Source organism: Natrix helvetica, assembly GCF_964273705.1.
Source record: "Natrix helvetica genome assembly, chromosome: 12".
NCBI classification, from domain to species: Eukaryota; Metazoa; Chordata; class Lepidosauria; order Squamata; family Natricidae; genus Natrix; species Natrix helvetica.
Window position 1 is genome coordinate 7557947 of NC_138556.1, and position 23820 is coordinate 7581766.

The following is a 23820-nucleotide window of genomic DNA, read 5'->3' on the forward strand; positions in this document are numbered from 1 at the left end:
AGCTCCTTTGGGGCAACCTGGATGACTGAGAAGCTCCACAGAATCTTGGCCACATATTCATCCTTTCTAAAAGATGGAGTAGGTCCAGAGAAGAGGTCGGTGTGTATGCTTATCTTTGGGGAAAGCCCCAACGACTGTGGCAACATTTTGTTTTGTGTAGTCGCAAACAATCCTGGCTTCCAGAGGATTAGCAATTCAGACCTCAGAACTGGCCCTCCTCTGCCTTCTGTAGCCTTTGTGAAGTTGCTAACACAAACCAGCTTGCGTCTGAAGGGGCTGCTAATGATGATGAGTTTTGTAAATTCTACTTCACTTTTCTTCTTCTTCAGGTAGCTCAGATAAAAACCCCCAAGCAAGTGGATGAATTTATTGAAATACAGAGCTCCACAGGAACATGGTACCAACGTTGCTTTGTAAGAGCCACGACCACCATCAGACAGGTATGGAACAAGGGTAACTAAGCAAAACACATCCAGGATTTGGATTCATACAACCCAACAACCTGGATTAGCAAAACATGGTTACCGTGATCGCATAACATGCAATGTTCCAACAAACAAGCCATTTTATGGCTTAAGAAACATATTTTTCTTTCATTTAGTATATAAAGACAAGCCATTGTCTTTATATACTAAATGGAAAAAAAAACACAGTTGCAATGGATGGCTGTAAAAAGCAGAGACATCCACCCTGCCAACAAAAGTGTGTATAGTCAAGGCTATGGTTTTCCCAGTTGCGATGTATGGCTGTGAAAGTTGGACCATAAGGAAGGCTGAGTGCCAAAGCATGGAGGCCTTTGAACTCTGGTGCTGGAGAAGACTCCTGCGAGTCCCTTGGACTGCAAGGCCATCCAACCAGTCAGTCCTAGAGGAGATCAACCCTGATTGCTCTTTAGAAGACCAGATCCTGAAGATGAAACTCAAATATTTGGCCACCTAATGAGAAGGAAGGACTCACTGGAGAAGAGCCTCATGCTGGGAAAGATGGAGGTCAAAAGAAGAAGGGGACGACAGAGAAGGAGGTGGCTGGATGGAGTCCCTGAAGCAGTAGGCGTGAACTTAAATGGACTCCAGGGGATGGTAGAGGATAGGAAGGCCTGGAGGAACATTGTCCATGGGCTTGTGATGGGTCAGACATGACTTTGCAACTAACAACATCAAAGTACCTATGATAGTGACAATCTAGTGCATTATCTGTGATGTCCTAATTCAACAATTTATTCTGCTTTCCTTCCAATGAATAATCTTTGGGATGAAAGTATTCTGGGATGCATTTTGAAAACCTACGACCACGTGATTTCATATTTTGCTTAGTCATATATGTTTAACCAAAGGAGTGGTCCAGTGGCCTAGAGGTGGAGCTCTTGCCTCACAATCAGGAGGCTGTGAGTTCAATCCTAGGTAGAGGCAAGTATTTCTCTCTCTGGACACTCTGAGAATAGTGCACAAAAACTTTGCATTGGTGACAGGAAGGGCACCCGGCCATTAAAACACTCTGCTAGCTCTATTCAGTTGCCCAGACTCCACCCCTGCAAGGGATTATGGGGTCATGAATAAAAGAGATGGGTTGCCAAACTGGGCCGAACCGGTAGCGGAATTCAGGCCTGGGTCACAGAACGGCCCCCGAACCGGTTCCCTCACCACTGCCATTTTGGTTTTTAGTGACAGCGTGTGCGCAATTCAATGTAAATTGTTCGGCACGTGCACAAAGAACAATTCGCATTGAATAGCGCATGCACCCACAGCACGCATCTGTCGCGGCCAGGAGTCACGACCCGCTAGTAAAACTGGCAGCAACCCTCCCCTGGTTGTTAAACGAAGATGATGATGATAAATGTTTTGCCCTGATTTGTTGAATATGGCACTGTGGTCCATATATTGCGGGATCGCGTCCTGTCCCATACATCCCTGCGACCCACTCGCTCACACAGGGAGGGGCTACTCCGGGTGCCGTCCTCTAGAGAGTGCCGGGGGGCGGTGCCCAGGAGTAGGGCCTTCTCTGTGGTGGGCCCTACCCTTTGGAATGACCTCCCCCCAGACATCCGGACAACAACCGATCTTCGCTCCTTCCGTATGAAGCTGAAGACCTACCTGTTTTGTCAAGCCGGCCTGGCATAACGTTACAATCTTGCCACCCCAGGTCATTTTATAATGGGAAATTTTGTTTTTAATATTTTTGGGTTTTAAACTTTGTAAGTATGCTTATTTATGGACTTATTTTTACCTCCTCTGCACGATATATGGTGCTATCTTGATTATTGCTCTGTACGTCGCCCCGAGTCCCTGTGGGGAGAGGGGGCGACTAATAAGTTCAATAAAATAAATAAATAAATAAATATTGCTTTAAACTGAGACCAACCAAATCAAACTATACCCTAACACGGTGTGCGATCCAACAAACATTAGTTCCCACAAAACTGTCAGCCGCTATGAGTGGATGTTGATTAAACACAATCATTTTCACTTAGTTCAGGGGTGTCCAAACTTGGGAACTTTAAGACTTGTGGACTTCAACTCCCAGAATTCCCCAGCCAGCAGAGCTGGCTGGGGAATTCTGGGAGTTGAAATCCACAAGTCTTAAAGTTCCCAAGTTTGGACACCCCTGACTTAGTTGAATAGATTCGTTGGACCTGCCTTTTGAAATAGGAAGGAAATCACAACAAATTATAGAACAAATTAAGGTCACCGATCTCATTGAACTAATTTGAGATCGCCATGGTTTTGCCAAGAGTTAGCTATTTTTCGTGATAACTTTTTTGTTGGATTTTTTAGGTAATGGACAATGTGGTTTATTGCCTGACGGCGCAGTACAGGATGAATACACTATTACTGTCTGTTATCTGGTTTTCAATGGCCTTAAGGTAGGTGTTTTAGGGTTGTTGTTTTTTTAGGTTTGTAGAACATTATCTTTCTTCTTTGATCCACTTCATCTGCTAGGTTTCACGGAGGATGCCTTGGGAAACTACGACCTCAAGGATGCCCAATTTAGGATAGTCCAACGGCTCATGGACATTGATTTACAATATCTACGAGCCAGAGCCAAGAAAACTTGCTCCCCCCTGACTCTCAACCAAGTTAATAACTATGGATTGAGGATGGCTTCCTATTTTTATACCCTAACCATTCCCAAGTATAGAAGAGCTTTTTCCCTAGCTCGCTTCAATGTCTTGCCCTCAGCACTTCTGGATGGTCGTTTCAAGAGGCTCCCGATTAATGAGCGGCTGTGCCCTTGTGACAGAGCCGAGGTTGAGACAGCGGAGCATGTCCTTCTATTTTGCCCTATGTATAGCGCGGACAGATCTAGGTTACTGTCTCTTCCTGAAATCGTCCCTTCTGGACCTGATGGCTGTGATTTGTTTCTGCATTGCCTTGGGGATGTCTCCTCGTACATCATCTCTCAGGTTTCCAGATTTTTCTTGAGAGCTGTGACCACTAGAGGAAAGAGCTGTAACCTCCCTTAGTTGGGCTTTTGGTGACTGGCTGCTGTGTCTCTTTTGTAGTGGTCGTGTTTTGGTCTGTGACTGTAAATAAAGTATTATTATATCTTTCCTCTTTGATCCACAGTCAATATGTCTGACATATCAGCTATGAAATCAACTGATTGTTGATGCCTCCGTACATATTTTTCAAAACTGAAACCTTTCAAAATTCTGCCCTGCATCAGTGGACAGGAAAATTGACTGATATTTTTTCTACATATGTCCAAAGAAAGGAGAGAGTGGTACGGTGGCCTAGAGGTGGAGCTCTCACCTCACCATCAGGAGGCTGTGAGTTTGATCCTAGGTAAAGGCAGATATTTGTCTCTTTGGGCACAATGAGAATATATTTGCCGAACAAAACTCCGCATTGCGACAGGAAGGGCATCCGGCCATTAAAATGCTCTGCTACCTCCATTCAGTTGCCCAGACTCCACCCCACAAGGGATTATGGGGTCATTAAAAGAAGAAGATGATGATGATTATGTCCAGAGGAAGGAGAAGTTCTCCAACCATCCCTCAAGGGCATGACTCCTACTTAGTGTCACTGTAGAACCACTAATAGACCCCTTTGCAAGGAGTTCCTTCTTGAGGTCACCCTTTGGGATTGAAGGAAGAGAAGCCAAGCTTTTATAGAGGGGATGGGACGATGAAAATTCATGCATACAGTATATTTTGGAAGGCTGAACTGTTTTTGGGGAGAGGGGAACAGCTTCCTTATATGTACTGGACTTTAAAATCATTAGCCATGATAACAAAATAAAATGCCTATGAAGATCAGGGCAGCAAGTCTTTGTGTACAATGGGGGATTGGGAGTGAACTCTTAGAATTTTGTTCTGACCCAGGTTTCCTTAAAAAGCATGAATCAGAGTCTTGGTCCTGGCAAAACCTCTTTTATTTACACGGCTGTGAATTCCTTTCATTCACAGTCAGCAAGTCTTGGCAAACAGTCTTTCAGAGGAATGTTTATCAACACGAACCTTATCTCGCTTGAAGAGCTGCCAGATAACTGGTTTCCAAAGGCAGGGCAAGGCAACACTTGGCACAGAGTCTCTTAGAATCACAAACAGAACTTTCCACTCTTGAACCGACCGAATGAAGGAATGGTTTCCTGTAAAAGCCCACTCCCCATTCGCTCCTCTTTTGTTTCCTATGGGAGGGGCCAATCACCTCCAAGGTGTGGCTTTACTCCCAAGTCGACGCTGCTTTCTTAGTTGTTCTTGTCTTCTGGCGGTTCTGCACATGCACACACTGGGAACAGGCTCCAGCTGTTCTTCTGCCTCACTGCTGTCTAGCTCCCTCTCTGGCTCCAATGCAGAGCCCTCGTCTGAGCTTTCCTCAGCCCCCAGGACTGGCTCATGTTCCTCCCCAACCTCCTCACTCTCTGACTCTGCTGCCAGCTCTGCTGGCTGCCGCTGGGCCACAACAAATTTAGACATGTAGCCTGCTTCTGTTTCCAGTCCTAAAACTGTGGAAGACTTCTTTGAGTCACCAAGAAAAGCAATGCAATTGATATTTTCTCTTTTCCACAGTTATTATGGTCTGATTGTCTGGTTCCCTGATATGATACGGTATTACCAAGAGGAAGCGTATAAGTCTGAGAGGAAGACTTTCGAGTCAGAATTAGTGAAGGACTTCACCTTTGACTTCAATCTCCAAAACCAGCTCTACTTGAATTCGACATTCAAGAATGACAGGTGAGTGCCACCGTCAGCCCCCTGAGCCTCTAGGGCTGGGCCATGTTCTGTCCGATATCCCAAATGGTGGAATTCATACAAGGTGGAGATCAGCCTTTGTATGTGAATCCTCTCCCAGCTTTTGGGAAGTCAATTGCTGCCGGGTTCAATTCAAAGAAGTTCATTGATCCAATCAGTTCATTCTCAGCAGTTAGATTTCATCTGAAACACATCCCAGCTGGAACAGGATTAAACCAACTTCTCCCTAGCAGCCGTAATCAAGGGGCTAACTCAGGGGTCGGCAACCTTAAAAACTCAAAGAGCCACGAAGGTCCTAACCGGAAGCCCCCTATTCAACTCTGGAGCCGAGCGGAAGTCTGGTTTCCCCCACCACAGAGTCTCTTCCTAACACGGCATCCTTTTCCCTCTGCTGCCCAGAAGTCTGGTTCCCCCACCATAGAGTCTCTTCCTAGCACAGCATCCTTTTTCCTCTACCTGTCCTAACTGAACACCCTATCTATGGTGGAGCCGACTGGGAGCCGCAGCAGAGGGGTGAAAGAGCCACATGCAGCTCCAGAGCCGTGTGTTGCCGACCCCTGGGCTAATTAATTCCTGGCTCTGCTGATATAGAAGTTGAAGTCCTAGAAAGGACCCACAAAAATGAAAATGGAGGGGGGGGGATTCTTAGGCATCCCATCACTTTTACTACTTAATAACTACCTCCCTCTCTGGCACTGCAAGGAAGGCTTGAGTGTGAAAAATGAGCTGGAATGAGTTGATGGGTTGTACCTAAGAAAGTTCATATTATCTCCAGATTGATAAAATGGCTCCAGAAAGCCCATTTCTAAATTAAATATCACAGGGAGATACTCATTTTTGAATTGGGGAGGGGGAAATGGAGACCTCCAGGGGTCTTCATACCTTGTCATGGTTTTATCCTAGTCAACTTAGACACTATTTGCTATTTTAACAAACGGTGTATTTCAAGAGAAGAGAAACCAGTACATTGCATAATAATGTAACGGATAACAAAAAAAACCCGATGGTCAGAAAAACTTTAATGAAATACTTTGCACATTTGGCCGATATGCAGCCAGCGACCACTTAGGGGTTAAGGGCTGCTATTAGGCTTTTAAATTAATTTAACTCCACTTAATGTGATTATTCCGCATGGATGTAATACTTTCCCCCTTCTATTTGATTAAGTTAAAAAAAAAATCCTTCTAGTTCAACTCAACTCTCGGGGCTACACAAACAGTTCCTTGTCAATATAGAAGGGACTCATAATTGCTTCCTTCGTTGTCTGGCCTTTTGCCCAGAATATCCTACCCAAATACTAACTAGGTTTGAAGTGGCTTAGCACTTCGGGAGACCACCCAAGGTTGCCACAAATTGGAGACTTGGTTCCATTAAGTGATGCCTTTGAAGGTGGACATGACCTTGGAGATAGGAGGAGGAGCTGAAGCCTAGGCAATAAAGAACATCTGAGTCCAAAGCAGGGATGGGGGTGGGGAAAACATCTCAGAAGGAAGGAGGGGGAGTCCCTGCGGAGTTTACTCCATTAGTTGTTGCTGACTATAGGGACCGGTCCCCATCTCCATTTCAAGGCCATTGAGCCAGTACTGTCCATAGTCCATTTCCATGGTCATGTGGCCAGCATGATGTCATGGAGCACTCTTACCTTCCCATCAAAGTGGTACCTATTTATCTACTTGCATTTGCATGCTTTCGAACTGCTTGGTTGGCAGGAGCTGAGGCAAGGACGGGTGCTTACTTGGGTGGTGTAGGGTTTCCTCCCTAAGCAGGGGGTTGGACTAGAAGACCTCCAAGGTCCCTTCCAACTCTGTTACTCTGTTTTTGCCTAAGACAAGAGATGGTATAGTCCTGTTCTGGTTGATGTAGACAAAAAAAGGTTATTTAAAAAAAAAACCTAAAATCTCTCAGGGTATATCTATTAGGCTAGAAGGTTTATACCTTTAGTTTGGCAAGATTGCATTAAGTGTAAAGAAATAAAGATCTGGACTCCAGAAGATCTCACTGCCGGGACATTTCTGGGCTGAGACCAAGCAGCACCAGGAATCAAGCTCAACTTGCAGGAAACTTCTCTGTATTTTAGATGTCAGATTTTTTTTTTCTGTTTGATGTCAACTTAAAAGTACTTGTTGGTCTATATTTGGGGCATTCTGACCTCTTGTGGCAATAGGAGGGAAAGCAATTCACGTAAACCTTTTCTGCTGAAATGTATGGTTGGGCCACATTTTATGACTCTCTTCCTTCTATAATCTATCCTGTCTAATAATTAAAATCATAGATAATAAGCTCATTTCCCTCATTTTTGTTCCCAAAGCCCCTAAGAGGCTTCCAGTCACCAATAAACACAGAGTGTCTGTTTTTCTAATCAAAAAATTTATCCTTTTCACCAACATCCATCAACTTCACCATCCATTTCTCCACAGTAGTAAGTAGGGTCAAATCTTTCCATCTTTCTGCACAGAATAATATCGCCACAGTCATCATATATATTGAAATAATTTCAGAACTGGGAGCTTCTGAGCATCATCTGGTTTCCACCCCACCCATCCATTTCTTCTGGAATGATTTCAGTTATTTCCCCAACCTTTAAAGGAAGTCTTAGCAAGGAAGTCTCGATGGACTTCCTTACATCCAAATTATCCAACTCTTCCACTAACAAAAATGCCTATGAGTACCTAAAATTTCTAAAATTGGAGGGGAAAGCTTTGTATTCTAAGCTTAAAGATGCTCCTGGTCTTGGTTTAACTCCGTGGGAGTCAACCTGGTCCCTACCGCCCACTAGTGGGCGTTCCAGCTTTCATGGTGGGCGGGAGGGGTTTGCTGTAACTCTGCTTTATAAATTTTATAAAGGAAAGTGACTTCCTTACTTTATAAATCACCCTTGCTGTGGAACTGGTGGGCGGTTAGAAAATTTTACTACTAACAGAGATACAAAAGTGGGCAGTAGGTATAAAAAGGGTGACTACCCCTGGTTTAACTCATTGCATATCCTGGAGAGATTCTATAGCCCCCTGATGGTCAACCTATGGTGCCACAGGTGACACGCAGAGTCACTTACCTTCTCTTGCGTGGCCTCCTGTCTGCATGGTGGAGCCATCGCCCCAACTCAGCTCCACCATGCATGCCCGGGTGCCTCCTACCAGTAAGTGATTTTCAAGTCTCTGCCGAGCATGCATGCGGGAGACGTGTCTGCATGTGCAGGGAGGAGGGGGAGCAGAGGGGGGTCACAAGCGCATACACGGGGGACTGGCGGCTCGCGACGACAAAAAGGTTAGCCATCACTGCTGTAGCCTGTTGTCTTTCTTACCTTCTGCTCTTTGCTAATGAAAAGGTTTGAAGTATGATGGCAAGGTCTTAGCTCTTGTCCATCCTCAGGTTCATTCAAATGAAAATGCGTGATGTGACTTTTGACAACTCCCTCTTTGAGGACTGTTATTTTGAAGATGTGACATCCAGCGAGACCTTCTTCAAAAAGTGCACGCTTGTAAATACCACCTTCCACGACACAGGTAATGTGGAGGGGCGCCTGGGCATGCATGCGTGAAGTGACTCTGGGCATCGGGATGGGGAGCTGGGTTTTTTTCCCCCCTGTAAAAGCAGAAGACAGAGAGCCAAGTCTTTAGAGCCGAGCTTGCAAAGGAAGCAGAATAATCCCTCTGCAGAGCCGAGAAGTGGAGGGTCTTGTAGCGTGTGGCCAAAATAGTCCAGATGGCAGCTCCAATGGTGGAATGCAAACTCTACCTGCAACCCATAATTAAGCAGAATTTGGATCACACCATCATGGCTGCCATCTTGAATATTTTGATTAAACGCTACAGACACCCCTGGACTGAATGTCAACTGCCACCTTACATTTGCTTTGCTTCACTATTATGCAGTGTCAGACTGCCAGGAACTGTGGGGAGAGGGAATAATGGGAGTGGGGGAAGGCGAATGCTTGGGGGAAATGAAAGTAGAGACTGTGCCATCCCGAGAAGCTACTTTAAGGTCAGCCAGCTGGAAGAAAGAGGAAGCCGCATACCAACCTGCGCGTAGACCGACTGTTGTGAAAACATTTTGCATGGACCTGATTGGTTACCGTGGGGGGTGGGGGTGGCAGAGAGGTGGCAGAGAGGGGCAGATAAGGGGGAAGAAATAGAACTTAGTGATTTTGGGGCACGCGATTCTCATTTCTGCCTATGCATCACTGCAATACACTTGGTCTCTCGTAAAACTATACCTTTCTCAAAAAATGGATCCGAGGATCATTTCTGCTTAGAAGTTCACGTTGTGGTAGGTCTGAGATTGAGTCCCAAACATTCACTTTTCTTTCTTTTAGAGGATTGAAATTATTTGCAGTTTCCATTGTTTGTCATAATTTACATTATTTGCAATTTTCATGCTAAGGGTTTGATTCAGCAAGTGTTCCTAGGACCATCAGAGCAGGGCAGAGGATGGTTCCAACAGCACAATCTTAATCTCCTTTTCTTTTTGCAAAATAGTGTTAAAAGCCACCTGCACAATGGGTCAGGCTGGAATTGTGAACCCATGTACCACTACCTTGCTTGGTTTGAAACCTCCCTGAAGCCACACCAAGACGATTTCTAGCTTTGTCAGGCCTCCAAGTAACATGTCCCCAAAAAATAAAGTCCAAGGCATCCATCTTCCTTTGCAAATCTGTTTATTAGGAACACTTGGAATCCTGCATTCAGTTCTGGTCACCACAATGTAAAAAAGATGTGGAGACTCTAGAAAGAGTGCAGAGAAGAGCAACAAAGATGATTAGAGGAGTGGAGACTAAAACATATGAAGAACGGTTGCAGGAACTGGGTATGTCTAGTTTGATGAAAAGAAGGACTAGGGGAGACATGATAGCAGTGTTCCAATATCTCAGGGGTTGCCACAAAGAAGAGGGAGTCAAACTATTTTCCAAGGCACCTGAGGGTACAACAAGAAGCAAGGTGTGGAAACTAATCAAGGAGAGAAGCAACTTAGAACTGAGGAGAAATTTCCTGACAGTTAGAACAATTAATCAGTGGAACAGCTTGCCTCCAGAAGTTGTGAATGCCCCAACACTGGAAGTCTTTAAGAAGATGTTGGATAGCCATTTGCCTGAAACGGTATAGGGTTTCCTGCCTAGGCAGGGGGTTGGACTAGAAGACCTCTAAGGTCCCTTCCAACTCTACTATTGTATTGTACATTAAATTGGCAAGGGCGTGGTGTAATTCCAACTCTGAACCAGATCCGGAATTACACCCAATAAAAGCAAAAGTTTGAACACCCCCCCTCCCTGAGTCACAAACTCCAATCAATTCTCGGTCCAACAGCCAGGTGACTCCAAACTCCACCTTCAGCCAGCTGCAGGCATCGTCTCTCTTCCCACGGGAAAGGAAGGCCACCTGGACATAGTATTCCCCCCTTATCTTTACACCAGCGGTGAAATCTAATTCCCCCCTATCAGTTCTGTGGGCGTGGCTTGGTGGGGAGGGTCATGTGACTGGGTGGGCATGGCCAACTTTTTTTCCCACTTTCAGCTATTTTTTAAAAGCTTTTAAAAGCACTTTTTCCTTGCCGATTCGCCCGAAATGGCAGGGGAAAAAATGCTTTAAAAATGTAAAAACAAAATAGCTTCCGATGATCGCGTGGCTCAGCTGTGAGCCGTGGGATCATCGGAAGCTTTTTAAAAAGCTTTTTAAAGCATTTTTTCCCCTGCCGGAAAAGAAAGCAGAAAAAAAGCTTCCGACCATCACACGCCTCACAGCTGCGCGATCCTCAGAAGCTTTTTTTTAAACTACCGGTTCGCAGAACCAAGGACAATAATCCCTACTGGTTCAGCCAAACCAGGCCAAACCGGGAGGATTTCACCCCTGCTTCACAACCCCCTGTCAACAGTTAGAAAGTGGCGACCCTGGAGTATTTTAAAATTCAGTTACTACAAACCTAAAAGCTAATAGAAAAAGAGCACAAAGGCTACAATGAACTATGGCTACACCAAAGTCATCTTCAGGGTGGACAGAAACACCTTCTCAGTATAACGTCTAGAATTAGGGTTCTAGATTAGGGATTGACGAAGCTCTTGCCCAAGGCCAGTCCCGCAATGCCAGCCAAATTGTGAAGTTATGTAAAGGTGATCTTATCTGAAGAATTCTGGAGACCTAGTGTTCAAGACTTCATGGGACTTCATGGGACTTCATGGAAGATTGTTTGCACGTTCCCCTCCTTCATTAAAATTCTCTTAGAAATTCAGAAAGTTGTGACCCCAGCCGATGAGAAATACGCACTCCCCGCCCCAATAATTCTTATCCTCGCCGTAAACGGCTGTCTCCAGGAATCTGAGCTGCTAGAGATTTGCCCCTCATCAAAGCTGTTCTAAGGATCGTCGCCCATTGTTTCCTTCTCACAGATCTCTACAAGTATAAATTCATTGACTGCGAATTTGAGAACGTCTCGTACTTTGGGCAGAAGAGGGGCTGCCAGCTGGATTTTGAGGAAGACAACGATTTCCTCATTTACCTTGTCAGCTTCTTGGGCAGCCTTTCCGTCTTGCCTGGTAACATCATCTCAGCTCTGCTGATGGACAAATTAGGAAGAATCAAGATGATCGGTGAGTGGGGACGAACGGTATCAAAGGGGAAGAATGGGTCTGGCAGTACTTTTGTGTGATGACTGCCATGTCTTGGTTCAAGAGCCAGGCATCTAGAACAGAGATGGGATTCAGGTTCTCTCCGGTTCAGGCGAACTGGTAGCGGTGGCTGTGGGAGACTCTGCCTACCTGCCCTGATGTAATATGTGAGCACTGCACATGCGCAGAAGGCAATGTGCATGTGCAGCCACGGTGCATGCAAGCTCACATTTGCAAACCGGTAGATGGCTCAGTGGCTAAGCTTGTTGATTAGAAAGGTCAGCAGTTCAGCGGTTCGAATCCCTAGTGCTGCATAAGGGAGTGAGCTCCCGTTACTTGTCCCAGCGCTGTCCGAAGACCTCTCTGTGGTCATATGGCCGACATGATTAAATGCCAAAGGGGCACGGAACACTGTTACCTTCCCACCAAAGGTGGTTCCTATTTTCCTACTTGCATTTTTATGTGTTTCAAACTGCTAGGTTGGCAGAAGCTGGGACAAGTCACGGGAGCTCACTCCATTACACAGTGCTAGGGATTTGAACCGCCAAACTGCTGACCTTTCTGATCAACAACATCTTACCCACTGAGCCACCGCGTCCTCATTTATCTACTTGCCATATTGCATGTTTTCAAACTCCTGACTGAGCAGGAGCCAGGGAGTGAGCAGCAGGAGCTCACCCAATCTCTTGGAGCCAGGCTCAAACTGCTGAAGTGCAAATCATTTCTGGCTGGTAGTTTCAGCATCATAAGCCAATCTGCCACCGTGTCTGCTCAATGAATCTTCATCCCACCTTCTTTGCTTTGAAGGGGTCTGATGTAGAAAGGGCATGGGCAGTTCTATTCAGTTTGGAACAGAAGTACCTGCAGGGACATCAAAAGAGCCATCATGCAATCAAACCCTTGTTCTGACCTAGACTTCACAAAATCACGAACAAGCAGAGTCCTTGTCCCAACAAAACCCCTTTTTATTAAGCTGATGTGAATTCCTCTCATTCACATGCAGCAAAGTCCTGGCAAACAGGACTTTCAAGGGTGAATTTACAATCACAGACCTTATCAGGCTTGGAGAGCTGCCAGGCCAATATCTTCCAAACACAAGGCTGTACAAGAAAATACTTGGCAAGGAGTCTCTGAGAGTCACAAACAAATCTTCACACTAATTAAGCAAAGTAATTATCTCCTGCAAGCTCCACTCCCCTTTCGCTCCTCTTTATTCTCTATGGGAGGGGCCACTCACCATCCACCTGTGCCTTTACTCCCGAGTTGGCCCTTGTTCCTTAACTGTTCCCTTCGCCTGGCAGCTCTGCACATGCGCACACTGGGAACAGGCTCTGGCTGTTTGTCTGCTCCCCTTATCTCCAACTCAGAAGGCAGCTGATAACTGTTGGACGGCCCTGGCCCTATCTCTGCCTCCGACACAGAGCCTTCATCAAAGCCTTCCCCAGACTTCAGGAGTGGCCCATGTTCCTCCCCAACCTCCTCACTGTCACTCTATTGGCCGCTGGTGGGCCATAACAACCCTTTACACAGTGCACATTTTAAAAAGGCGGGCTTTTAATTACCTACTTTTGGATGCCATCTTTGACTTTGTTGACAGCCAAGCTCATATTTCTCCTCTCTTTCCCGCTTTCTCTTGCAGGGGGGTCCATGCTGATTTCGGCAGTGTGCTGTTTCTTCCTGTTCTTTGGCCAGAGCGAGTCAGCCATGATCGGATGGCAGTGTCTCTTTTGTGGCACAAGCATCGCGGCCTGGAATGCCTTGAATGTCATCACCGTAGAGCTGTATCCCACGCATAAAAGGTGATTCATTTTCCCTGGCCTCTTTTCTGGAGAATCCTAGCGTCAGGGTTCCAAAAAACACCCCCAGTGAAATAAAACTCTGAGGCTTGTGTTTTCTCAAAGTTCCACTTCATTAGAGATGTCACGTTGGCACATCTGGGAAAACCTGAATCTGAAAACTTCCTGTTCTCCCCACCCAGTTGAAAGTTCAAGTCACAAAGGAAGATTCCTCCCATCCAGATCCAGTCAGGTGCAGAGACAAAGATGAGCTTGAGTTTCTACCCTGTTTCCCTGAAAATAAGACCTCCCTAGATAAGCCCAATCGGGCTTTTGAGCGCATGTGCTAAAATAAGCCCTCCCCTGAAAATAAGCCCTCCTTGAAAATATTGTAACACAGCAGCAGCCATAAGGTGACCATACCCGTCACCTCCTGCACCTGAAAAATAATAAGACCTCCCTGAAAATAAGGCCAAGCGCTTATTTCAGGGGGGGTCAAAAGAAAATAAGACCCCATGGTAAGAAGAATGTTATTATGGCTACATATCACCCAACTTCATATAACCCCCCTTCCCATTTTCCTACAGTAGAAAGTGCGGCAGGACTGAAGTCCAAAAAGAAAAGATGCCTTGCAGGCATGACACCTAGTTTCCAGCTTTCAGTAACTTGTATCCTGGCGTATTGTTATTCGAATCATGCAAAATGTATTGCTTGAAAGCTCCCCTGGGGAATCTAGCCAACTTCCCCTTTCTCACATCCGCTTTAGTGTCCCAGAAAAGAACATAGAATAATAGGGTTGGAAGGGACATTGGAGGTCTTCTAGTCTGATGGGAGGATCCAAGGGCAGGAGATCCCATGCCATTCCAGACTTTCTTTGGGCTTTAGACAGTGGTGGGATTCAAATAATTTAACAACCGGTTCTCTACCCTAATGATTTCTTCCAACAACCAGTTCACCAAACTGCTCGGAAAGTTAACAACCGGTTCTCTCAAAGTGGTACGAACTGGCTGAATCCCACCACCGGATGGGATGGGTACACATGATCATAGAAGGAATAACACATCAACAGGACAGAATAACAGAGCTGTAAGGGACTCCTGAGATCTGCCAGTCCAACCACTTGCTCAGGCAGGAAACCCTATACCGTTTCAGACAAATGGCTATCCAACATCTTCTTAAAAACTTCCAGTGTTGGAGCATTCACAACCTCTGGAGGCAAGTTGTTCCACTGATTAATTGTTCTAACTGTCAGGAGAATCCTCTTACTACTAGGTTGCTTCTCTCCTTGATTAGTTTCCACCCATTGCTTCTTGTCCTGCCCTCAGGTGCTTTGGAGAATAGCTTGACTGCCTCTTCTTTGTAGCAGCCTCTCAAATATTGGAAGACTGTTATCATGTCACCCCTGGTCCTCCTTTTAATTGCCTGGGATCATCCTTCTTTCTTTTTAAATTTTAACTTTGGCTAAAAATGACCTTTTCTCTTGGGGGAAAAGAGATTGAAAGCTGACCTTTAGAACTCTGAGAAACGTACTAATGGAATTAGGAGCAAAGATCATGCAACTGAAGTTGAAATGTAAGCTGTGCAATAAAAGGTAGGAATATTTGTAACTAAACAAAACATAGATAAAAATAAGACTGGATAACATTGGGGTAATTCTTGTTCAGTTACAGTTGCAAAACTATGTGTAGAGATTAGATCAGGGGTGAAATCCAGCAGGTTCTGACTGGTTCTGGAGAACAAGTAGCGGAAATTTTGAGTAGTTTGGAGAACCGACAAATATCACCTCTGCCTGGCCCCAGAGTGGGGTGGGAATGGAGATTTTGCAATATCCTTCCCCTGCCCTGCCCTGCCCTGCCCTGCCCTGCCCATCGAGCCATGCCCACAGAACTGGTAGTAAAAAAATTGAATTTAACCACTGGATTAGATGGAAGTGGTCCTATTGGGAATGTGTTTACCAATATTATTTACCAATATGTGTTTACCAATAATGATACCAATATTATTATAAATATTTCAAGGAATTGAAATGTTCATATGTTAAAATAATTGAGCCTTGGATTTCTGGCTTTTGCATTCTGAAACCTTTCTGTGATTTCTCTCTCCTCCTTATCTAGAGCCACAGCCTTTGGGATACTCACTGGCGTCTGTAAAGTTGGGGCCATCTTGGGGAATTCGATCTTTGCTTCTTTTGTTGGGATCACCAAAGTGGTCCCCATTCTTCTGGCTTCTTCTGCTCTGGTTGGAGGAGGCCTTCTATCCTTGCGGCTGCCGGACACGCGGGACCAAGTCCTGATGTGAGCAGCTGGAGGATGAAACGCAACGCCAGCCTACGGCGAAGAGACCTGTTTAGAAGAAAATCAAAATGTCTACCGATATTTCTCTGCCAATGCCTCATATTTTGTGGGGAAAAGGGGAGAAGAATAGACCTTCTATTGAAGGAAGGTTACAACCTTGATCCTAGGACTATTGTGTAGTGACGGTGGAGCCCACACCGCCAGGCAAAATACAGGATATACCCCTTACCTGACAAATATGTGCAAAGTTCTAATCAGTAGCCACCACAGCCTACTAGATTGGAGAAATTCTACATTAAAAGGAATGTATAAACATCAATACAGATATCAATGTAGCTTGATATCTGTATTTCTAGAATTTTCCAGGAAATTTTTTATCTATCTATCTATCTATCTATCTATCTATCTATCTATCTATCTATCTATCTATCTATCTATCTATCATCTATCTATCCATCCATCCATCCATCCATCCATCCATCCATCCCTCCATCTAATCCCTCCATCTAATCTGTCTGTCTGTCTGTCTGTCTGTCTGTCTATCTATCTATCTATCTATCTATCTATCTATCTATCTATCTATCATCTATCTATCTATCTATCTATCTATCCATCCATCCATCCATCCCTCCATCTAATCCCTCCATCTAATCTGTCTGTCTGTCTGTCTGTCTGTCTGTCTGTCTGTCTATCTATCTATCTATCTATCTATCTATCTATCTATCTATCTATCTATCATCTATCTATCATCTATCTATCTATCTATCTATCTATCTATCTATCTATCTATCTATCTATCTATCTATCTATCTATCTATCCATCCATCCATCTAATCCATCCATCCATCTAATCCATGTCTCTGTCCATCATCTATCTATCTATCTATCTATCTATCTATCTATCTATCTATCTATCTATCTATCTATCTATCATCTATCTATCCATCCATCCATCCATCCATCCATCCATCCATCCATCCAATCCATCTGTCCATCATCCATCCATCCATCTATCGATCGATCGATCGATCGATCCATCCATCCAACCTTCCATTTATCCATCCATCTATCCATCCATCCATCCATCCATCTCTCTATCTGTCCATCATCTATCTATCTATCTATCTATCTATCTATCTATCTATCTATCCATCCATCCATCCATCCATCCATCCATCCATCCATCCATCTATCTATCTAATCTCATCCATATATATATGTCTCTCTCTCATCTAATGCATCTATCTATCCATCTCTCTCTCTCTCTCTCTTCCGTCTTCCATCATCCATCATCCATCATCTTCTCCTTTCTCCAAAAGCAAGGTAGAATACATAACACTCCTTCCATTTTTTCCCCACAAAAAACAATTCTTTTTTTTAGGTTGGGCTTAGGAAGACTCATTGTTCTCAGGTCCCCCCATGCATTTCCATGGAGGAGACATTTGAACCTGGGTGTCCCAGGTGCTAGACATTCAGTTGAATCCCTAGTCCGGTGCTTCTCTACTTCGGCACTTCAAGATGTGTGGTCTTCAACTCCCTAAACTCAATTCTGGGAATGGAAGTCCACACACCTTCAAAGTTGCCAAGGCTGAGGCACATCAACCCCATCAAGGGTTCAGATAATTCCTTTGGAAAAATGTCAGCCATCAGCCCCACATTTGGCAGAAGGTAGAGTCTTATTTAGGGGATCCTAAAGTAACCCTGCCTATATTTTCAGGGGGGGCACGTTCAGCCTCTTCTCCTGTTGTCTCAGAATAAACAAATCCCTTTCCTTTCTTATGGCCTTGGAAAAATCAAAGGCCATTTAATCCAATCCTTAACTCAGGTCATTTAGATTATGTATTCAGTTTGAAAAAGTCTGGCTTGTATTCGCATTATATATATATTATATATATGCACATGCAAACAAAAACACATTGTTCTGAAGTATGCATGTAAACGTACCCCCACATACACACACCCACAACAACACCCACACTCTGAATAAACAACCCATTTCATTCTCATTGATGGTCTCAAACAAAGAAGAATGCTTCCAATTTTCCCCATGGATATTTTAATTCCTGCAATGGATAGTAGAAGTAGAAAGAGAAAGTGCTGCTAATGTTAATTTAACCCATTGGACAGTATTCTAGTACTCTACTGGGCAACATTTCTACAAAATGAGAGGGTTTTTTGTTTTTTTTTGCTGCTGTCTTTGATTGAACTGGTTCCATCTGAATGTTGTTTTCCAGAACCAAATATCTCCTTCCTTTACCCCACGAAGAGGGGCAAGGATTTAACACATCAATGTAGAAAATATAGAACGATTGGAAATTGTTGTGAGCTATAGCCATATGAATGCATGGCAATAGTTGAATTATTGATAGATGTCCATTTAATGGGAGTTCATGCAAAGTACAGATTGGGGCCTGGTCATTCCCATCCTCTGACGACCGCAGCCACTAAAATCTTCTTTGTAGTACAGACTGAAAATGCATCGTCAACTGGAGGGAAGATTTTTCAGGAGGAGGAAGCCCGTGACTCTGACATTGCTTAGGCCCATCTTGTTCTCAAGTACTCCATGCCATGGTCAAGTTTAGGAGGCACAGAGAGAAGTCAACATTGATGTATAGGGCAGGTATCAAGGGCGCACGCCATCCGTGGATGGAGATGGCAAGAGACTCTGATTGCCAAGAAAAGACAGTGACCATTACAGACGGCCTGAAAGCATGCGAGCCACAGTTGCGGTTGTGGAGTTTTGACCTATGTGTTGGACTATCACCAAGGTGGCCAGGAAGACTCTTGAGATGAGGATCTGGATGCTTTCCAGGAACGTCCCTCCTCACCAGGATCCAAAGACCTCTCACAATACTCACATCCTGTTTTGCAGGCAGTTTGCAGAAGACTTTGCTGCTGACCTTCTCTCTCTGCCATCATTGACAAAATTGCTTCCCAGTTTTGCTTCCAAAAAAGAAAAAGAAAAATCAGGGGGGAAAAAGAAGCCATCCTCAAGAGCCTAAAAAAAATGAAAACAAGCCAACCAAAAAAACACTGCACCTCTCACTGTAAGGATAAACCAATCAAATCAAATCACATCTTTTATTATGGTCCAAGGCCAGCATAACCATAATGATACCAACGGCATAGATAAGACTCAAGTTATATACTGTCCAGCTGATGCATGTTCAGTATTTTCTGGCATCTGTCCAATGAGCTTGAGGTCCCAGCTGCTTCCTCCCTGTTGTCTTAAATATCGAAAAGCCATATGGTCTGGTACACTCTTAGGGGGAGGGGGGATGAGCATGGATGGGTCCAGAGCCAGACCTGAATCTTCCCATTTCCTCTTGTGATGCTCTCCTGCACTTCCACGGACTTGTTTTGTACCCAGCCTGCAACTTGTGTATTAATACATCTTCCCACTACTAATTGTGGGACCTGTAGCTGTAGCATTATGTGTACATCGGGGGAAAAAAACCCGTGTTATTGAATAGATGCGATCACTACCCACACTGACATTTCCTTTAGACACTCGTCCTAAAAAAAAAGCTGCTTTTACCTTCTGTATCAGCCTCCCTAGAATGCTACCCGTCACTTTGAATTCCATGTCGGGCAATGACATTGCAATAAATACAGACCAAGTGGGTCGTCTGAGGCTCGGCGTTCCTTGTGGATTTTTCTAGCATCCTCGCAGAAGCCGCTCGGCTGACCATCATCTTCTTGTACCATCTTTCCCAGCCTGGCAAGCCATGAAAGGGCTGGAGTTACAAGGTGGGGGAATTATAACGGGGAAGGTAAAGATTTTATACGGGGAAGCGGCTATAACGAGAGAGGCAATGTAACCCAAGAGGCGAGGGCCTTCCTGCACAGGTAGAATTCTTTATTGGCCAGGTGTGGTTGGACACACGAGGAATTTGTCTTTGGTGGACATGCTCTCCGTGTACATAAGGAGAATAAAATACATTCATCAAGAATAAAAAGATACGGCACTCAGAGATAGTCAGGGTTACTAATAAGCTATCAAATCGTACTAGGAAACAAAAACAATATAAATTGAAAGATAAAAGCAACTTCGTTATAGTCATAAGTGGAGAGAGATAGATACTAGGAAGAGAAGAAGAATAGTAATAGAGTCTTAGTAAATTATTGATAGTGTTGTGGGAATTGGTTGTTTAGCAGAGTGATGAAAAAACTGTCCTTGTGTCTAGTTGTCTGTGTGCAGTGCTCTATAGGGTTGTTTTGAGGGTAGAAGTTGAAACAATTTATGCCCAGGATGTGAGGGTTCTGTAGATATTTTCACAGCCCTCTTTTTGACTCGTGCAGTATATATTTTGCTACCTTCAAATGATAGGACCTCGTGATGGTCATTTTCAGCCACAATGGTCAGCAGGTTTGGCGGGCCATAAACAGGCTTGGGAGATATTTGTTACCCAGGGTCTGCTGGTGTCCTACTCACCCCTGACTTAAATCCAATAGCAATAGCACTTAGACTTATATACCGCTTCACAGTACTTTTTACAGCTCTCTCTAAACAATTTCTAGGACATATCTAGGACTCAAGCCCAACTTAAAGGAGACGTCTAATAACCATAATAAAACTAGCAAATTATTATTAAAACAATGAGTGACCATTTCTTAATAATAATAATAAAGTAGCAAAATTTACTGTTCCTTATATTAAGAACTGAACAGCGAAAATGTGACTAGCAGTAGCAATAGCACTTAGACTTATATACCGCTTCACAGTGCTTTTACAGTCCTCTCTAAGCGGTTTACAGAGTCAGCCTCTTGCTCCCAACAATCTGGGTCCTCATTTTACCCACCTCAGAAGGATGGAAGGCTGAGTCAACCTTAAACCTGGTGGGATTTGAACTGCTGAACTGCAGGCAGCCGGCAGTCAGCAGAAGTAGCCTGCAGTGCTGCACTCTAACCACTGCGCCACCACTAACCACTGCGCCACACTAACCACTGCGCCACCACTAACCACTGCGTCACCACTAACCACTGCCCCACTGTGGCTCACCATGATGTTCCTGTGGGTTGTGAAAGTTAAAAGTTCCCAGAAATCCTTCCTCATAGGTCTTGAAATTTGTTGTACATCTGGATAAAGTACATCTTGTTTGATTGAAATGCTACTGTGAATGGCTTGGGATGTGAGTGAGCCTTTAGAAGAATTCTCCGAGGGAAGCAGCTGCAGCTGAAGGCTGCGTCCAATAGCAGTATTGCAATGTTGTTGCAGTGGATCACAGCTGAGCCTTCTTAGATGAGAAAAGTAAAAAAAAAATATCACCATCTCATGATACACGGATGATCATCCACTGTTGAGTCGTCATATCCAGCTTAACTTTGCTGTTGTGGCCCACCAACAGATTCTGGACAGTGAGGAGGTTGGGGAGGAACATGGGCCAGTCCTGGAGGCTGGGGAAGGCTCGGATGAGGGCTTTGTGCTGGAGGCAGGGGGATTCACATAACAACTTTGTTACTAAACAAAAACGCAGTGATTCGCTTAACGACTGTGGCAAGAAAAGTCATAAAATGGGGCAAAACTCATTTAAGAACTGTCTTGCCTAACAATAGAAATTCAGGGCTCAATTATGGTTGTAAGTCGAAGACTGCCTGTAATTAGTAGTTGTGCTGGAGATAAAGCAACAAAGTCCCCTTCTCTCTTTCTCTCTCTTTCCCTCCCTCCCTCTCTCAAACTCTTTCTCTCTTAATATTTCTCTCTCTCTATGTATCTCTCTCTCAATCTCTCCCTCACTCTCTCAATATCTTTACCCCCCTCTCTCAATCTCTCCTTCAATCTTTCTCTCTCCCTCCCTCTCTCAAACTCTCTCTCTTAATCTCTCTCTCTCTCTCCCTCCCTCCCTCCCTCCCACTCTCAAACTCTTTCTCTCTTAATCTCTCTCTCTCTCTCTCCCTCCCTCCCACTCTCAAACTCTTTCTCTCTTAATCGCTCTCTCTCTCTCTCTCTGTATCTCTCTCTCAATCTCTCCCTCACTCTCTCAATATCTTTCTCCCTCTCTCTCAATCTCTCCTTCAATCTTTCTCTCTCCCTCCCTCCCTCTCTCAAACTCTTTCTCTCTTAATCTCTCTCTCTTCCCCTCCCTCCCTCCAACTCTCAAACTCTTTCTCTCTTAATCTCTCTCTCCCCCTCCCTCCCTCCCACTCTCAAACTCTTTCTCTCTCAATATCTTTCTCTCTCTCTGTATCTCTCTCTCAAACTCTCCCTCACTCTCTCAATATCTTTCTCTCTCTCACAATCTCTCCTTCAATCTTTCTCTCTCCCTCCCTCCCACTCTCAAACTCTTTCTCTCTCAATATCTTTCTATCTCTGTATCTCTCTCTCAAACTCTCCCTCTCCCTCCCTCTCTCTCTCTCTCTCTCTCTCTCAATCTCTCCTTCAATCTTTCTCTCTCCCTCCATCCCTCCCTCCCTCCCTCTCCCTCTCTCAATCCCCCACACACACCTACCTCTGCTTTACAAATGACAATAATTGCCTGGCTTACGTCCCTGAAGCTTCCCAAGTTGTATCTGGAGATCTCCGATGCCCTTAATCATGAAACCTCTCAGGCTGACAGTCAGAATCACAGCCAGGGGAGACTGCTGGAAAGGGAGTTCAGCCAGCTGTATCCAAGGGCTCTGCGGCAGTCCCTCAGGAGGCCTAAGACAGCACTGACACAAATTGTGCTGCGTCCACTGGTGTCCCCTCTTCTACAGCAATAACAAGGCTTAGATATCACCTGCAAGTTAATAGCAATAGCTATACTTAGACTTATATACCGCTTCATGGTGCTAAGCAGTTTACAGAGTCAGCGTATTGCCCCCAGAAATTTGGATCTTCATTTTACCAACCTCAGAAGGATGGAAGGCTGAGTCAACCTTGAGTCGGACAGGATCGAACTTCTGGCAGTGGGCAGAGTCAGCCTGCAATGCTGCATCCTAACCATTCACCATTAAGTGTTCTCTATGGTGGCACATTAAAGTTAAAGAAGTCTAAGAAGAGACGGGGTGGATTTTTCCCAGTTTTGCTTCTTTTGCCACCTGCAGGCAGGAAAACAATCACCAATTGTTCTGCCCAATCAGAAGCAGGTTTGGGTTAGGTGAAGGCAAGGTTTTGCCACCTCTGAATAATAATAAAGAAGGACTAGGGGTGACATGATAGCAGCGTTCCAGTATCTCAGGGACTGCCACAAAGAAGAGGGGGGTCAAATTATTCTCCAAAACACCTGAAAGCAGGACAAGAAGCAATGGGTGGAAACTAATCAAGGAGAGAAGCAACCTAGAACTAAGGAGAAATTTCCTGACAGTGAGAACAATTAATCAGTGGAACAACTTTCCTCCAGAAGTTGTGGATGCTCCAACACTGGAAGTTTTTCAGAAGATGTTGGATAACCATTTGTCTGAAGTGGTGTAGGGTTTCCTGCCTAAGAAGGGGGTTGGACTAGAAGATCTCCAAGGTACCTTCCAACTCTCTTATTCTATTATAAAGTCACATGGATGATAACAAAGTCATAAGGGGTCTGTCTCTGCTGCTGCTGCTTGGCACACTCTTCCTTCATGCCTTCATGTTGGGCTACTTTTGAACATGTTGGGCTACTTTTGAACATGAGTCCAGCAGCCTTTTGAAAGAGTGCTAAACTCACATCCCAAGCTAGCTTGCATGGAAACAGATCTGGAAGAGGAGAAGCAAAAGGTGAAGCAGGTGGGAGCATTGGTTCTGGGAGAGAAGGGTTATGCTAAGTTACAAAGCTGACTTTATAGCTTGATGGCACCTAAAAATTCCCAGTGGATGGCCATGGAAAACACACAGTTGTGAGTTGCTCATGCACAACCTAGAGAATGGGTTATACCAACTGTGAACTGGTTTCCTCTCCCCATCGTCTCAGGTAATCAAAGCAGTGCGAAGGCAAATGTGCTGTTCTTATCAGCAGAAACAATGGAACATCTGTGATGTGTTTATTCCAGAACTGGCAACACACAGTAGGC

General features: G+C 44.7%; 2 protein-coding genes across 4 annotated transcripts in view; one reads left to right on the forward strand and one right to left on the reverse strand.

Moving 5' to 3' along the window:
* RASL12 (RAS like family 12) overlaps positions 1–23820 on the reverse strand; it is a 326560-nt gene that overhangs the window by 236138 nt on the left and 66602 nt on the right. The gene's annotated exons all lie outside the window — the stretch shown is intronic.
* The window catches only part of SV2B (synaptic vesicle glycoprotein 2B), a 135906-nt gene that overhangs the window by 55950 nt on the left and 56136 nt on the right, over positions 1–23820 (forward strand). For 2 of the 3 annotated variants that reach the window (XM_081965099.1, XM_081965098.1), the window contains exons 7-13: positions 330–440; positions 2772–2860; positions 5009–5173; positions 8561–8694; positions 11568–11768; positions 13426–13585; positions 15676–16238. In XM_081965099.1, the coding sequence (XP_081821225.1) occupies positions 330–440; positions 2772–2860; positions 5009–5173; positions 8561–8694; positions 11568–11768; positions 13426–13585; positions 15676–15859 (1044 nt within the window). In that variant the 3' untranslated portion in view covers positions 15860–16238. Of the gene's footprint in view, positions 1–329; positions 441–2771; positions 2861–5008; positions 5174–8560; positions 8695–11567; positions 11769–13425; positions 13586–15675; positions 16239–23820 lie in introns of those variants that run through there. The other variant, XM_081965100.1, reaches the window with a different exon arrangement.